Source organism: Neofelis nebulosa, chromosome 18 (genome assembly GCF_028018385.1).
Source record: "Neofelis nebulosa isolate mNeoNeb1 chromosome 18, mNeoNeb1.pri, whole genome shotgun sequence".
Taxonomy (NCBI): Eukaryota; Metazoa; Chordata; class Mammalia; order Carnivora; family Felidae; genus Neofelis; species Neofelis nebulosa.
The window spans coordinates 25517665-25534953 of record NC_080799.1 but is presented as its reverse complement, the minus strand read 5'-3'; the positions used below and the strand labels follow the sequence as shown (position 1 = coordinate 25534953).

The following is a 17289-nucleotide window of genomic DNA, read 5'->3' as shown; positions in this document are numbered from 1 at the left end:
CCAGTGAATGGGTCTCAAATGTACTTGCCCAAGGGTCCCAGTTTGAGACCTTTGATACAGGAAGAGGTGGCTGAAGAAAGCACAATGTAGGACTCTTCTGTTTGCTGGAATCCAGTCTTAGGGGAACTTGCGCTGAAAATGTCCATCCATTCATTCATCCGTGAACTTCATGTCTCTACAGGTGGACATGTATGCGGGTGCCATCTTTATTCAGCAGTCTCTGCACCTGGATCTCTACCTGGCCATAGTTGGGCTGTTGGCCATCACAGCTCTGTACACCGTTGCAGGTGTGTCTGAACGAGAGGTGATGCCTGAGAGGCCGTGGGCCACCCCCGCCCCCATCTTTTCCTGGCCCATCTTCTGATGTTCTAGTGTGTTAAAACCATCCATTCATTACACCTCAGTCGATGACCCCAGATAATATGGTGTCTCTTGGCCATTGTCTAAGGGAAGAGGGCTTCCCGATTAGAGGGAGGATTGAAAAATGCACCACAATTGCATCAAGCTATTTTCCATTTATTTACTGCAGAATTATTTATTGAAAACCGAGTGAGGCATGTGTCTATTCACATGCACTCTGCAAAGTGAGATGGTAAGCAACTGTAATCTCGGAGAATAACGTGCGGCAGCGTTTTTCCCTGTCGGAACCACACTCCGGGAGAGTGACTGGCATAGAGTATGGCCTTGACAAATATCTGTGTTGGAATATTCACCTTTTAATCTTCATCTTCTGGTCCAGCTCACCCTTCTCTGCTTCCTCTTCGTATAATATAACTCATTCCACAAATCTGTCTGGATATCACCTACATGTGCTAGACATCGTGCTAGGAAATGAGGTAGAGCAGCAATAGACAAAACAGGGAAAATCTTGACCCCAAAGGAACTTCTATTCTAATAGGGATGGGGAGACAGACAATGAACAAGGAAACCAATAAATTATATCAGGATGTATTGTTATAATCTGATAAGTGCTGTGAAGGAAGTTCCACGCAGGGTGAGGTGGGGAGTGATGGGTAAGGAGAGGTTTTTTATTATTATTTTTCTTTACATAGCATGTTCAGAGGCCTTTCTAAGGTGACATCTGAACCACATTTAAATGAAAGGAAGGAAACTTTAAAGACAAGGACAGAGGAAGAGAAGACCAGGCCAGGAGAAGGGCACATGTAAAGACTTATGCTTTGTTTGGGGGACAGAAAGGCGGTCAATGTGGCTGACGCTGAATGAGCAGATGACTCAAGCTGCGACCCGCTAACCTCCAGGGGGGCCACTTCCACCAGCCAGAGATGGATTGCCACCCCCCCACCCCCACCCCCGTGTGGCTCAGCAGCGGATGGGGGAAAGGCCAGCAACCAGTGCCTTGAGGGAAATGAAAGATGAAATGAGCCTGGATTTTGCTCCAAGGGCTGTGGAACACCATGGGAGGCTCTAAGCTCAAGAGCGGTCAAATCAAACCCATGCAAAGGCCCCTGAAGGATCTTTCAGAGTGTTCCACACTAATGGAAGCTGTGTGCCTGGAGCCCAGGGAAAGGGAAGGGCTAGTCCCAGTAGCCAATTTACCTTCGTTTCCTGGTCTGCATGTCCCATTAGACTGTAATCTCCATGAGGACAGGGAACATGCTGTTTTGCTTGCTTCTCTATCCCTACCATGGAGAGCTAGGTAGGGCACTCACCAGATATTTGGTGAACAATTGAATAAAATACTAAACAGAGTGCATGGCACATGATAAATTGTTCAGTGAACATCAGTATAGAAACGACGGCGGGTTTCAGTGGCACCCGGCTTCAGGATCACTGCACTCAGGCAGCAGAGAGTTGGGACAAGAGTCTAGGCTGGGTGTCTGCCCATTTGTGACAGGGCCCTATTCCTGCTGGCCAGGAAGGAGGAGGCATGGTAGAGAACCCCACACCTCTGCCCATGTTTTTTATTGCACGCTGACTTTGCCCACTCGTAAAACATGCTCAGATCAGATAAACATCCCTTTCCCTTTGGGAAGAAGGAGGTATAGTATAAGGAAGAGACTAGAAAGATGGCCTTGGCCAGATAGATTTGCTGCCATTATTGTCATTACCAAGACTATGCTAGGTGGCAAAAGTAAGAAGAATTCACTGAGGCCAACCACAGGAGCCTGCTCAGGAAGCCTGTTAGGGCTCTGAATACCTAGTACTCATATCCTTTTTCCAGGGTTAAAAATAAAGCTGTTCAGAGCTTGGGGACTACAGCCCATGCATCACTTCCTGAATCAGTTAGAAATTACTGTGTAACGAACCACCTACAGATATAAGGATGTAAAACAATGGTCTTAAGCAAGAGCAGAAGCTTCAGGGCCCTTGAGGGCTAGGCTTAGGCCTGCACAGTAGCACTCCCCCATATTCTGTTGGTCGAAGCAAGTCATTTGGCCAAGCCCATAGTTAAGACATAGAGAAATCAGCTTTATTTACATCAACATGAAAAGCAGGAGAACCTGGGTGGCTCAGTTGGTTAAACATTCAGCTTTGGCTCAGGTCATGAAATCACAGTCCATGAGTTCGAGCCCCGCGTCAGGCTCTGTGCTGACAGCTCAGGGCCTGGAGCCTGCTTCGGATTCTGTGTGTCTCTCTCTCTCTGCCCCTCTCCAATTCATGCTGTCTCTCTCTATCTCTCTTTCTCTATCTCTCAAAAACAAACATTTAAAAATTAAAAAAAAAAAAAACATGAAAAGGAGCAGGAAAGCCACAAGGCAACATGGGCCTGTGTCCAGGAAGGAGGTCTTGTGGCCATCTTTGTAAACAACACTAAGAAATCTTAGGTCTTGGGGCGCCTGGGTGGCGCAGTCGGTTAAGCGTCCGACTTCAGCCAGGTCACGATCTCGCGGTCCGTGAGTTCGAGCCCCGCGTCAGGCTCTGGGTTGATGGCTCGGAGCCTGGAGCCTGTTTCCGATTCTGTGTCTCCCTCTCTCTCTGCCCCTTCCCCGTTCATGCTCTGTCTCTCTCTGTCCCAAAAATAAAAAATAAAAAACGTTGAAAAAAAATTAAAAAAAAAAAAAAGAAATCTTAGGTCTTGAGCTTCCAGATTCTCTCTGTTGTTACCCAGGGTGTCCGACCCTCATCTCCATGCTTATTCCCACCCCCACCCCCAGGTGGCCTGGCTGCTGTGATCTACACGGATGCCCTGCAGACTCTGATCATGCTTATAGGAGCACTCATCCTGATGGGCTACAGTAAGTGGGGCCCCAGGGTCACTTGGGTGGGTGACAGGCCCTCTCTCAGGAAGGGACATCTGCTCTCATCATGGGGATCAGCAAACCCAGCTGCCAAAAGCATACCCCTGGGGCATTCCATCACGGATGATTTCCTTGAGACATGGTTGTTTTAGCTGGAAGAGAACTGAACTTATGGAAATTTACTGTTTTTTTTTTTTTTTCAAGTTTATCCATTTATTTTGAGAAAGAGAGAAAGCACCAGGGGGTGGGGGTGGGGGTGGGAAAGGGCAGAGAGAGAGAGAGGGAGAGAGAGAATCGCAAGCAGGCTCTGCACTGTTAGCACAGAGCCGACGCGGGGCTCCGACTCACGAACCGGGACATCATGACCTGAGCTGAAGTCGGACGCTTAACCAACTGAGCCACCCAGGCGCCCCGGAAGTTTACTGATTTTTAGGTAAAAATGAATAGTTCCTCCTATATTGAGAGGGAAAAATCATTAATAAATAAAAGGGACACAGGGACAAAATTCTTCTTACAGAAGAATTCTAATTAATAAATGCAGACAGAGGGAGAGAAATAGAAAATCAACATGAGGGCACCACCGTGATAACTGGAGGCAAGATTCAACGGTAAATGCTCAAGATAGCAGGGATTTTTGCATGATCTCAGTTACCATGTCCAAGATATTCACTAATCACAAAGGGGAAAATAGTCGCTTTACCGTGGGGCAACCTGGCATGCACCATTGTAGCTAAGTGATTGCGGTCAATGTCGCCAGGAATAGGACATACTGATATGTAGCTGCTCATAGGGTGAGAGGGACATAACGGAGCCTCTGTGCCACGCTTACCAAAAACACATAATTATTCAGGAATAAACATCAGACATCCGATGGAGAATCATTTTACAAGATTCCTAATCAGTTCCTCAAGAGTGTCAAAGTCACAAGAAATAAGGACTCGGGAATTGTCTAGGAACAGGGGTCGAGGAAATAAGAGTTTTATCATAGCATTGTGCCTTTCCGCACACTTTAAATTGTGTTTATGTGCAGCTTTCGTCTTTTATTTTTTTTATTTTTTATTAAAAAAAATTTTTTTTTTAACGTTTATTTTTGAGACAGAGAGAGACAGAGCATGAACGGGGGAGGGTCACAGAGAGAGAGAGACACAGAATCTGAAACAGGCTCCAGGCTCTGAGCTGTCCACACAGAGCCCGACGCGGGGCTCGAACTCACAGACCGCGAGATCGTGACCTGAGCCGAAGTCGGACGCTTAACCGACTAAGCCACCCAGGCGCCTCAATGGCTTTCGTCTTTTAAACAAAACTTTAAGGAAGTTAATTATGGAAAAATTGTTTCGCAACATGAACAAAAATTGCTCATTAACTTTAACAAATGTTTTGGATCCTCATGAAGAAGAAAACTTCACTGATACCGTATGTGAAGAGGAAATACAGGGGCGCCTGGGTGGCTCAGCCGGTTAAGTGTCTGGCTTCAGCTCAGGTCATGATCTCACGGTTCGTGAGTTTGAGCCCTGAGTCAGGCTTTGGACTGACAGCTCAGAGCCTGGAACCTGCTTGGGATTCTGTGTCTCCTTCCCTCTCTGTCTCTCCCCAACTCTCGGTCTCTCTCAAAAATAAACAAACATTTTTTTTTTTTTAAAGAGGAAATACAAATGAGTAACAAATACATGAAGGACAATTGTCAGCTTTATTAGAAAAATGCTCGGTGTGGTCACTGTCATAAATACCAAACCTTTGAACCTCCCAGGGCTTCACGAGCTGTTTATGACAGGTTTTAGATGCAAAGAGACCCAAAATATAGATCTTCCCAAGTTCTGTCATTCTTAGCAACACCTCTAGATCTTTCTCCACAAAAGTATGGGTTCTCAGTGGGGAAGTTCCATTACTTAATCCATTACAGTCGGGCAGGAAAGAGATTACAGATCAGCCCTCTGTAATCTTCATCAGTCTGCTTTATTAGATGTTCTCCCAAGGGATCTGCAGATATTCACATGTTGAAAACTAACTGGCCATATACGTGTGGGTTAATTTCCGTGCCCTCAATTCTGTCCCATTGGTCTGTGTGTCCCATTGGTCTGTGAGTCTTTTTATGCCAACACCATATGGTTTTGGTTTCTGCAGCTTTATAATAAGCTTGAAATCAGGAAGCACGATGCCTCCCACCTTGTTCTCCTTTCTCGATGTTGCTTTGGGTATCTGGGTCTTTCGTGGCTCCATATGAATTTTAGGATGATTTTTTTTTCTATTTCTGTGAGGAAAGCCATTGAAATTTTGATGGGGATTCCACTGATTTTGTAGATTGCAGGGCACCTGGCTGGCTCAGTTGTCAGAGAATGCGACTGTTGATCTCAGGCTCGTGGGTTCAAGCTTCACGTTGGGCATAGAGCTTATTAAGAAAAAAAAAAGAATCTGTAGATCTCATTGGGGGGTGTGGACATGCTGATAATATTAATTCTTTTTTTTTTTTTTTTAATTTTTTTTTTCAACGTTTTTTATTTATTTTTGGGACAGAGAGAGACAGAGCATGAACGGGGGAGGGGCAGAGAGAAAGGGAGACACAGATTTGGAAACAGGCTCCAGGCTCCGAGCTGTCAGCACAGAGCCCGACGCGGGGCTCGAACTCACAGACCGCGAGATCGTGACCTGGCTGAAGTCGGCCGCTTAACCGACTGCGCCACCCAGGCGCCCCAATTCTTTTTTTTTTAATGTTTATTTTTACTTTTGAGACAGAGAGAGACAGAGCATGAACGGGGGAGGGGCAGAGAGAGAGGGAGACAGAATCCGAAGCAGCTCCAGGCTCCGAGCTGTCAGCACAGAGCCCGATGTGGGGCTTAAACCCATGAACTGTGAGATCGTGACCTGAGCCGAAGTCGGACGCTTAATCGACTGAGCCACCCAGGCGCCCCTGATAATATTAATTCTTCTAATCCATGAACACAATATCTGCCCATTTATTTGTGTTTTCCTTAATTTCTTTCATCAGTGTGTTATAGTTTTCAGTGCACAGACACTTCATCTTCTTGGTTACAATTGTTCCTATTTTTTTTTTTTATCCTCTGTGATGCAATTGTAAACGGGGTTTTCTTAATTTCTCCTTTCAATGGTTTGTTAGTGTATAGAAACACAACTGATTTTTGTGTGTTGGTTTTTGTATCTGCAACTTTACTGAATTCATTAAAAAAATTTTTTTAGATGTTTATTTTTCAAAGAGAGACAGCACAAGTCTCTCAAAAAAAAAAAAAAAAAAAGAAAAAAGAACCTTACAATATTACACTCCCAAATCCTCTCTTCTTTTATTGTTGCCATACGTTTACAGATGTTTTAAACCCCAATACAATGCTACAAGTTTTGCTTTAGACAGTTGTCTTTTAGAGTGATTAAAAAGAAGAAAAAGCCTTTTTTTAAAAAATCCATTTATATTAACCTTCATTTTAACTAACCCCATGTTGGGTGTAGACATTACTTAAAAATAAAATCTTAAAAATAAATAAATTGTTATTACATTCACTGCTGGTTCTTACTGTTTAATGGAGCAAATATGTAAATTATTGAGTCACAATTTTTATGTTTCAATGATTGTCTTCAGTATATCTGTTTCCTTTACAGTCCTATGTATTTTGTATTATGTTATTAATATTTTTTAATGTTTATTCATTTTTGAGAGAGAGAGAGAGAGAGAGCGCACCAGGAGGGGAGGGGCAGGCAGAGAGGGAGACACAGAATCCAAAGCAGGCTCCGGGCTCTTAGCTGTCAGCACAGAGCCAACGCAGGGTGAGATCATGACCTGAGCTGAGGTCAGATGCTTTACTGACTGAGCCACCCAGGCGCCCCTGATTATTAATATTTTGAGAAGCAATACATAATCACTACCGAAGGCATATAAAAAAAGTTAAGAACCTTGAAGGCGACTAACCTTCCTGAGTAGCTCTGCTCTAAGTAGGATTTCACCCATCTCCTACCATGCCCTTAACCACTTGGTATGGATTGCTCTGAGTTTCTGGACAATTTGCTATTCCTCTGAATTCTAGGTTTTGCTGCAGTCGGAGGGATGGAAGGCCTAAAGGAGAAGTACTTCTTGGCCCTGGCTAGCAACCGGAGTGAGAACAGCAGCTGCGGACTGCCCCGAGATGACGCCTTCCATATTTTCAGAGACCCACTGACATCCGATCTCCCGTGGCCCGGGATCCTATTTGGAATGTCCATCCCGTCCCTCTGGTACTGGTGCACGGATCAGGTACAGACCAGCTGGCTGAGCGAGCGCCCCCCTGGAGGCTTCTTTCCTTGGGGGGGCCGGAGACTCTGGTTTTTCTTCCCTCCATCTGCTCTTGTTTGCATTCCCCACCCCCCCCTTGTCCCCAAGCTCGACTACTTCCTTTTTACATCTGTGTGTTGTTTTACCTCTTGAGCTTGCTCATGTAGGGGCAAATCCAAAGCTACTAATATTTGCAAAGGGGAACTCTTTTCTTTTTGAGAGAGAGAAAAAGAGGGTGCAAGTGCGCAAGGGGCAGAGAGAGAGAGAGGAGAGGAAATCACATGAGGGGCAGAGGGAGAAGGAGAGAAGTGGGGTTCCCCCGAAGCAGGGCACAAGCTTACCCAATGTGGGACTTGAACTCACAAACCGTGAGATCATGACCTGAGCCAAAGTCAGATGCTTAACGACTGAGCCACCCAGGTGCCCCTCTTTTTTTTTTTTTTTTTTTAAGTTTATTTATTTATTTTGAGAGAGAGAGAGCAGGAGCAGGAGTGGGGCAGAGAGAGAGAGAGAAAGAGAGAGAGAGAGAATCCCAAGCAGGCTCTGCACCATCAGTGCAGAGCCTGATGTGGGACTCAAAACCATGAACCGCGAGATCATGACCTGAGCTGAAACTGAGAGTTGGTCACTCAACTGACTGAGTCACCCAGGCGCCCACGAAGGGGAACTCTTAATACATCCTGCTAATGTCAGGAAAGATCCACTAAGCAAAACAGATGATATATTTCAAAAGGAGGTTAAAATTGATAGTGGGCCTCATTTGCTCAACAAATACTCACTGGGTGTCCTCTGTGCACCAGGCACTTGGAAATCATGAGCAAACAAATCAGACAGGGCTCTCGCCTCTCTCGGAGCTCACCTTCTTCTAGTGGCAGGGTAGACAGACAATATATCTATTTAAGCAAATTGTGTGGAATATTTAAAGGTGATATATATCATTTTTTTTTTTTTAAAGCAGGGTAGGGAAACAGGGGTTGAGTGTGGGAGTGCAGTTTAAAGTAGGGTGGTGGTATGGGTTCCTGGGTGGCTGAGTTGGTTAAGCATCCAACTTTGGTTCAGGTCATGATGTCACGGTTCGTGGGTTCAAGCCTCACATTGGGCTCTCCACTGTCAGCACAGAGCCTGCTTCCAATCCTCTGTCCCCTCTCTCTGACCTTCCCCCACTCACACTCTCTCAAATAAATACACATTTAAAAAATTAAAAATAAATTAAAATTTTATTTATTTATTTATTTATTTAAAAAAAATTTTTTTAAATTTATTTTTGAGACAGAGACAGAGCATGAACGGGGGAGGGTCAGAGAGAGAGAGGGAGACACAGAATCTGAAACAGGCTCCAGGCTCTGAGCTGTCAGCACAGAGCCCGACACGGGGCCTGAACTCACGAACCGCGAGATCATGACCTGAGCCGAAGTCGGATGCTCAACCGACTGAGTCACCCAGGCGCCCCTAAAAATTTATTTATTTTTTTTTTTTTTAAAAAAATTTTTTTTTTCAACGTTTTTTATTTATTTTTGGGACAGAGAGAGACAGAGCATGAACGGGGGAGGGGCAGAGAGAGAGGGAGACACAGAATCGGAAACAGGCTCCAGGCTCCGAGCCATCGGCCCAGAGCCTGACGCGGGGCTCGAACTCACGGACCGCGAGATCGTGACCTGGCTGAAGTCGGACGCTCAACCGACTGCGCCACCCAGGCGCCCCTAAAAATTTATTTTTTAAATGTGTATTTATTTTTGAGAGAGAGAGAGAGAGACCGTGATTGGGGAAGGGGCAGATAGAGAGGGAGACACAGAATCCAAAACAGGCTTCAGGCGCCCCATAAAAATAAATTAACATTTTTTTAAAAGGGCAGTGGTGGAACGTGCAACTCTTAATCTCAGGGTTGAGTTCACGCCCCACACTGGGTGTAGAGATTAAAAATATATACTGAAAAATAAATAAAATAGGGTGGCAAGGGGAGGTAGGACCAAGAAGTGACCCTTGGAAGCACAGGCTTCGAAGGAGAGGAGCAGGGCTCCCAGCGATAGGTGGGGAACAGAGTGTGCAGCAGAGGGAACAGCCTGTGCAAAGGAGAAAGCAATAAGGTACAAGGCAGCACAGGATGCATAATTAGCCCTTGTGTTAACAGAGCGTGGATAGAATCAACGTTCACATTTCTTACATTTGCACAAAGGAGCCGGATGCATGTAGGTAAAAGAAAGAAGAGGGCTCATGGGCAGGGAGACAGGGCAGATACGCCAGGTTGGATTGAAGTTGTTTCCTCCTGTGCACCTGTTCGTACTTTGTCAAGATTTAAGCCCCGTGAATCAAAATGCCTCTCCTGTTGAAGACCAGAGATCTGTGTGCCATCTTGGCAGCCGTATTGCAGAGTCAGGGCTGATGGAAGTTTAACCGAAGTAACGATCATGGAGTGGGGCCGTGGAATGTATGCCGGTCAACACTGCAGGAAAAGGAGGCCAGGTCCCCCCACGGGCCGCGACTCCTCTGCGCCCGGGGCAGTGGTGGGCGCAGTACACATGAACCGCCCCTCTAAGAGGGAGCCCATCCTTGGCAAATCTTCTCCCCCTCAGCCCATCTCAGGTAGAGGAGACCTCGGGACACAGCGCAGATCTAGGTTAACAGCATGAGCTTTGAACTTCACAGGCCTGGGAGCACCTGGGTGGCTCAGTCGGTTGAGCATCTGGTTTCCGCTCGGGGTGTGAGTTTCAGCCTCGCATCAGGCTCTGCACTGACAGCGCGGAGACTGCTTGGATCCCCCGTCCCCCTCCCTCTCTGCCCCTCCCCCACCTCATAGATAAACATGAAAAAAAGCAAACTTACCAGGCCTGGAGTTAAGTTCAGGCGGCGTAACCTTGGCATCCTAACATCTTGTTTCCTCATCTGTTAAGTGGGGTTACTAATGGTTACAGAAGAGGGAAGCATGAGGAATTCGGTCATAGTCCTTTTGTTGCAGAGACAGCTAATACACCATTAAAAACATTTATAGGTTTGCTATGGTTTATGTTACTGCTATTTTTTTTTTTTTTTAAGTAGGCTCCGCGCCCAATGTGGGGCTTAAACTCATAATGTTGAGATGGAGAATCGCAAAGGGGAGCCTTGTGTGGCTCAGTTGGTTAAGTGTCTGGATTCAGCTCAGGTCGTGATCTCACAGCTTGTGGGTTCAAACCCCATGTCGGGCTCTGTGCGGATGGCTCAGAACCTGGAGCCTGCTTTGGATTCTCTCTGCACCTCTCTCTGCCCCTCCCCTACTCACGCTCTGTCTCTCTCCCTCAAATAAACGTTTTTTAAAAATTAAAAAAAAAAAAAAAGAATCACATGTTCTACCCACTGAGCCAGCCAGACGCCCCTGTTAACTGCTCTTGACACAGTATGAATTTGTGCAAATATTTCCTTGAGATTCCTCACGCCCTTCTTAGTTGGGATCCCAGCATGCACCCTTTGAAAGCCACCTCCAACCCACCTTGCATGGTTCAGGAGCCTGGGGACGTAGTCACAGAAGACTCTGTCTCCTTCCAAATGCCAGGCAGGGCAAGAGGGCCTAGAAACCCAAGCCCTCCTTGACGCTGTACTGGTTTTGACCACACAGTGTAGCTGCTGACCTAGATTCTGTAGGGTCTTCTGACTTGGTTCACTGTGCTGGTGCTGCCCTAGGGAACGCACAGCCCTCTGTCTAGGCTACTTTTAGAACAGGACACGGGCAAAGCAGCATTCACAATTCACAAAGAATGTTCCAGATCTTCCTGGGTAGAGACTGAGAAGGTAAGTAACAGTGGACAGTTATAATGGCATTTAAACATTTCCTGATGCTGATCCAGGCCCTGATCTAACCATTCGGTGAATTAATTCCTTTTCATACCAGTCCTATGAACTGTGGTTCCATGACTTGGGCCTGGGGGTGTGCTCTGTCTCTCTCTTAAAAAAATTTTTTTAAATTAAAAAAAAATTTTTTTTAGCGTTTATTCATTGTTGAGAGACAGAGAGACAAAGCAAGAGTGGGAGAGGGGCAGAGAGAGAAGGAGACAGGAGACACAGAATCGGAAGTGGGCTCCAGGCTCCGAGCTGTCCGCACAGAGCCCGACACAAGGCTCGAACTCAAAAAGCATGAGATCATGACCTGCGCTGAAGTCAGACACAACTGACTGAGCTACCCAGGCACCTGTCTCTCAAAAATATTTTAATGTTTATTTATTTTTGAGAGAGGGAGAGGCAGAGCATGAGTAGGGCAGGGGCAGAGAGAGAGGGGGAGACACTGAATGCGAAGTAGGCTCCAGGCTCTGAGCTGTCAGCACAGACCCGACACGGGGCTTGAACCACGAACCATGAGATCATGACCTGGGCTGAAGTCGGATACTTAGAGAAGTTCCATGGGAAGTTGTAACTGGCCCACCTTGGATTTGTACTTGTCCTTAACTGAAAATGGTAGCCAGAGAAATAGAGTAACTCTGTGGAGAAATCTAATTGGCCAGCGGCAATCCCAGGATAAAGGAGTGGGGAGGGAACAGAATGGGATTCCTGGCTTCCCGAACTGTACCATGGGTATTGGAGATAGGGAAGCAATGTTTCCTCTGAGGGAAGCCAGGCAAACCAAGATCCTAAGTCCTTGACACATACTCAGGAGCTGTGCACACTTAGTTTGCCGTTACAGAGAGCCACCTCAGCTCCCAACCACCCCACTGTTTTCCAGGTGATTGTTCAGCGGTCTCTGGCTGCCAAGAACCTGTCCCATGCCAAAGGAGGCTCTCTGATGGCTGCCTACCTGAAGGTGCTTCCTCTCTTCATGATGGTATTCCCTGGAATGGTCAGTCGTGTCCTCTTCCCAGGTGAGAAGACAGTGGGGAGTAGAGGCCATCTGTCTTTGAGTTTCAGGCCCTTTGAGTTTCATACATGTTCTAAATGTATGACTGCCATCATAGAATGTGATTGGAGTCCCTGCAGAGTGATTTTGACTGAGGTATCTCCATCCGGACATTTGACTCTATACTGTTTCCCAACAGGGGTTCAACAGGAACGTCTAGTATATGTCCAATCGAGGGGTGACCCGTGTGTATTTTTTTAAAGCCACAAACTGAGCTAAGACCTTGTGGTTCCAGATGTCAGTTTCCTAAAGACTAATGTGAGAGTTCCTCTTAATGCTTTAGTGTTTCAGCTCCATTTGGTCATTTTGGCCCAGTGGCCAAATAACTTTGGGGGTATTTAACAAAAATCAGGGATATCATAGCCTCTAGAATATTTGCCTTAGAAAAGTTTTTTCAGTCTGGTAAAGTGATGACATTTGCACTGTGTGGATAAACAGGACTGGGGAAGGGTGTAATCGGGAGTCACTGTGATGTCAGGAACTGCTGATCTGTATGGAGGAAAGTTCCTCTTCTTCCATATCGGTGAGCCTTCTCTCATGCCCACCAAGGCTGTTGTTAACTCAAAGGGGAGTGTAACCTAGAGTGCTTCCTCCTTTGTGCTTTATCCTAAACAGTGCCACCTGGTAAAGAAAGGGTAGGATGGCCCAGAAATTTTGTCAGAATAATTTAGGACAGTAAGCATTAGGAGGAAAGTGTGGGGAGCTGTCCGTGGTGCTAGACGCTGGGCTCATGCTCCTGCAGTCCAGATGGCATGGAGAACCCAGTCACTGGGCCGGTTTCCAGGGAAAGCGCACAAGGCTTGGAAAAACCCTCCTGAGACTAAGAGCTGGAGTGACTTGGTGGAAAGTACACAGCTCTCGGGTAGGCTTAACATGTGCACAAGAAAGCAGCTTTAAACAACCTACGTTCGTCACGCCGAGTCTTACCGAGAGTGCAGTGGTTATGAATATGGACTCTGATTTGAACGGTGCAGCCAGAATCCTGGCTCTGCCACATACTAGCTGTGTGACCTTGGAAAGCCACTTGCCTCTGTTTCCTCACTCATAAAACGGGGATATTACTTCATGAGACGTAAAGCAGTTCTGGCACAAGTAAGCACTGTAGAAGTGTTTGCTCTTTTTTTTTTTTTTTAATGTATTATCTCATTTACTCCTCAAAACAGCCTTAAGAGATAGGTACTGTTAGGGCTGTTTTCATTTACAGATGAGGAAATTGAAGCTCAGAGAAGTCAGTTAATCTGCTCATTTATTTAAAAAAAATTTTTTTTAACGTTTATTTATTTTTGAGACAGAGAGAGAGACAGAGCATGAACAGGGGAGGGTCAGAGAGAGGGAGACACAGAATCTGAAACAGGCTCCAGGCTCTGAGCCGTCAGCACAGAGCCCGACGTGGGGGTCAAACTCACGGACCACGAGATCATGACCTGAGCCGAAGTCGGACGCTTAACCGACTGAGCCACCCAGGCGCCCCAATCTGCTCATTTATTTATTCTTCTGTGTATCCACCAAAGATCCTGAGAGCCAATGATCTGCCAGGCCTTATTCTAGAAGATGCTGGGGATCCATTAGTGAATAAGACAAACAGTATCTCTGCTGTTGTAGGGCTCACATTCTAGTGGTGGAGGAGAAAAAGATAAAAAATATCCATTGATTGTGCCGACAGCTGTGAGTGACAGGCACAGGGAGATGTTGCAGGGAATGCTGGGTAGTGGTTTCTTCTGACAAGCTTTCCAGGGATGTCCTCTGTGACAAGGCAGCCGTTGATCCACAAAGGGGCACCTGGGTGGCTCAGTCGGTTAAGTGTCCAACTTTATCTCAGGTCGTGATCTCGCGGCTTGTGAGTTCAAGCCCCACGTCGGGCTCTGTACTGACAGCTTAGACCTGGAGACTGCTTTGGATTCTGTGTCTCCCTCTCTCTCTGCCCCTCCCCTGCTCATACTCTGTCTCTCAAAACTAAACATTTAAAAAAAAAAAAGTTGATCCATATGGATGTTTTCAAAATACATTTCAGAGTGGAGCCAATAGGATTTTTTTTAAGTTTATTCATTTATTTTGAGAGAGAGAGAGAGAGAGAGAGAGAATCCCAAGCAGGTCCTGCGCTGTCAGCACAGAGCCTGATGCGAGGCTCAAACTCACCAACTGTGAGATCGTAACCAGAGCTGAAATCAAGAGTCCAGCATTTAACGACTGAGCCACCCAGGCGCCCCGAGCTAATAAGATTAATGATGGGTTGGATGTGGGGGTTAAGGAAGAGCAATCTAGACCCCTCCTAGGCTGCGTGACTTGCCAGAAGTTACCTGGCTAGTGCTGGGTGAGCTGGGATTTGAACCTAGGTGCATCGGCCTCCAAAGCCCGACTCTTAATCACGTATCTTAGGATTTTTTTTTTTAAGTTTGTTTATTTTGAGAGAGAGAGAGAGCACGCATGGCAGGGAAGGGGCAGAGAGATAGGGAAAGAGAGGATCTCAAGCAGACCCCGCATTGTCAGCGCAGAGCCCGACGCGGGGCTCGAACTAATGAATCATGAGGTTTTGACCTGAGCAGAAACCAAGAATTGGACGCTCAACTGACCGAGCCAGCCAGGTGCCCCCTCATGTTACCGTATCTTGCAGCAAATTACACTTTGAGCTTTGGATCGGTGTCTGGAAGACCAATCACAACACCCTGACCATCACTGTTAACAGCCAGCCAATCAGCAATCACGATGCCATGTTCTTTGCCCCTAAGGACTTTGTAATGTAATGGACGAGTCTGGTACTCAGGAAAAAGCAAGCTAAAATAGAAATCAAAACACTCTAGCATGTGGTACCAGCAGTAAGTGTGAAGGGAGAGTGAAGTAGGGTGGAGAGGGTGAGGTGGTCGTAGTGTGTTTGAAGGCCTGGACAAGTGCTTCTCCAAGTGTGGTCCCCAGTCTGGCAGCATCAGTGTCACCTTGGAACTTGTTAGAAATGCAGGCTTTCAGGGGCGCCTGGGTGGCTCAGTCGGTTGAGCATCTGACTCTTGATTTCGGCTCAGGTCATGATCCCAGAGTTGTGGGATCGAGCCCCCTCCACACTCGGTGTGAAGCCTGTTTAATTCTCTCTCTCTCTCTCTCTCCCTGTCTCAGTCCGCCTCTCTCCCCAACCTGTGCTCTCTCTCTTTTTTTTTTTTTTTTTTTTTTTTTTATTTTTGGGACAGAGAGAGACAGAGCATGAACGGGGGAGGGGCAGAGAGAGAGGGAGACACAGAATCGGAAACAGGCTCCAGGCTCCGAGCCATCAGCCCAGAGCCTGACGCGGGGCTCGAACTCACGGACCGCGAGATCGTGACCTGGCTGAAGTCGGACGCTTAACCGACTGCGCCACCCAGGCGCCCCGTCTCTCTTTAAAAACAATGCAAATTTTCAGGCCCCATCCAAGACCTACTGAATCAGAATCTCTTGCAGTTGAAGCCCGGCAATCTGTTTTTAACAAGCCCTCCAGAAGACTGAGAAACCCCGGCCACTCTACTTACCTGTTCCCGTGTCTTCGCCCATGTCTGCTCTGCCAGGTGCCCCCTGAATCCTCAGTTGGGTCCAGAAACCACCTAAAAGGATGCTGCAGTCCTGAGCTATCATGAATCTGGACAACACTCTCTTCCGCTTATCCAAGTGAGAAATGGTGCAGACTTTGAAATGAACCCTAGTGGAAACTAAGAGAGAAGCAAAACCACCCTCAAAACCAATAAAACACGAGTCTAGAAATGTACCCATTTTCAAAGCCAATGGTCCCGCCTGAGCCTTGGAAATACACTAGGGGAATGAGACCCACCCATGATACTTCTAGCTGTATGATTTGGGGAAGCCTTTTCACCTCTCTGGGCCTCAATTTACTTGTCTTTAATATTTTAAAGACAATTAAATGTGGTAATAACCACATATGTGGGTAATAACCACATCTTCCCCATGGAGTTGTGAAGAATATAGAGAAGGTATATGTACTGTCTTTCTCTGTAGCACCTGAGCCATAGTGAACCTCCGGTGAATGTTGGCATTCAGAAACAGGTTTTGTGTTATTCGGATCTGACATTGCCAGAAGCATCCTTCCTGTCAGACATCAGAGGGTCTGACAGAAGAACCTGCCCCAGATCTGAATGGTTGATTCAGGCATGTGGGTGGTTGTTACTGAATGGTGGGTTAATGATCTGCCAGGCCGCTGGTTCCACATGTAACTTAGCTGAGCCAACTAATATCCTTATGGATTCTTTAAGCTGAACAGACAAGGACAATGGCCTTGTAAACTGTGTCTGTCACATTTCATGGTTGAAGGCTGCATGTCGAGAAGGGTAAACAACATGAAGTTAACAACCAAAGGTTAAACTGTGTAGTTAATTAAATATCTCGGGGAGAGTCTTTCTCCTTCTAGATGTACCTTGAAGAGAGGGGCTTTTGGACAAAAAGAAGCAAAGCCCATAGGATCTGAAGGTGAACAAGACCTTTGCCCGACTGGGAGGCTCCTTACCATGTTCTGGGCATGGGAATGACAGTACTTCCTTATCTTTTAAGACTTCTCAGAGGAGTCATAAAAAGCCAAGAACTTTGAACTCTCAAAATAATTTTTCTTAAGATGTTTTCAGCTCAAGACTTCTCATCAAATATCACTTTTGGTCTACAGTTTTAATTTTATGTAAGGATTGAACCAGAGTTTTGGGGGCATCTACTTCTATTCCGCAGCAATTGTATGATCAGTTGTGGCCACAACACCCATTGGTGGATGTTAGTGGAGCAAAGGGTCCCGTCCTTGAGAAGACAAATGACAGCGTGTGGAGAAATTTTATAGAGACCAGTATGACTTTGGACTTCCCAGTGGATGAAAGGGCCAAGAGTATTTCCATTTCTGAGGTCTGATGTTACAAAAAGGAAGATACAACAATATTGCATTTAAAAAATTTTTTTTATTGATTTTTGAGAGAGACAGAGACAGAGTGTGAGCAGGGGAGGGGCAGAGAGAGAGGGAGGCACAGAAT

At 46.3% G+C, this 17289-nt stretch overlaps 1 protein-coding gene across 2 annotated transcripts in view; it reads left to right on the top strand.

Annotated features, from left to right (window-relative positions):
• SLC5A11 (solute carrier family 5 member 11) overlaps window positions 1–17289 on the top strand; it is a 40062-nt gene that overhangs the window by 15048 nt on the left and 7725 nt on the right. The window contains exons 6-9 of one of the 2 annotated variants that reach the window (XM_058710433.1): window positions 182–287; window positions 3117–3197; window positions 7229–7434; window positions 12137–12272. In XM_058710433.1, coding sequence (XP_058566416.1) covers window positions 182–287; window positions 3117–3197; window positions 7229–7434; window positions 12137–12272 — 529 coding nt within the window. The remainder of the gene's footprint in view (window positions 1–181; window positions 288–3116; window positions 3198–7228; window positions 7435–12136; window positions 12273–17289) is intronic. The other variant, XM_058710434.1, reaches the window with a different exon arrangement.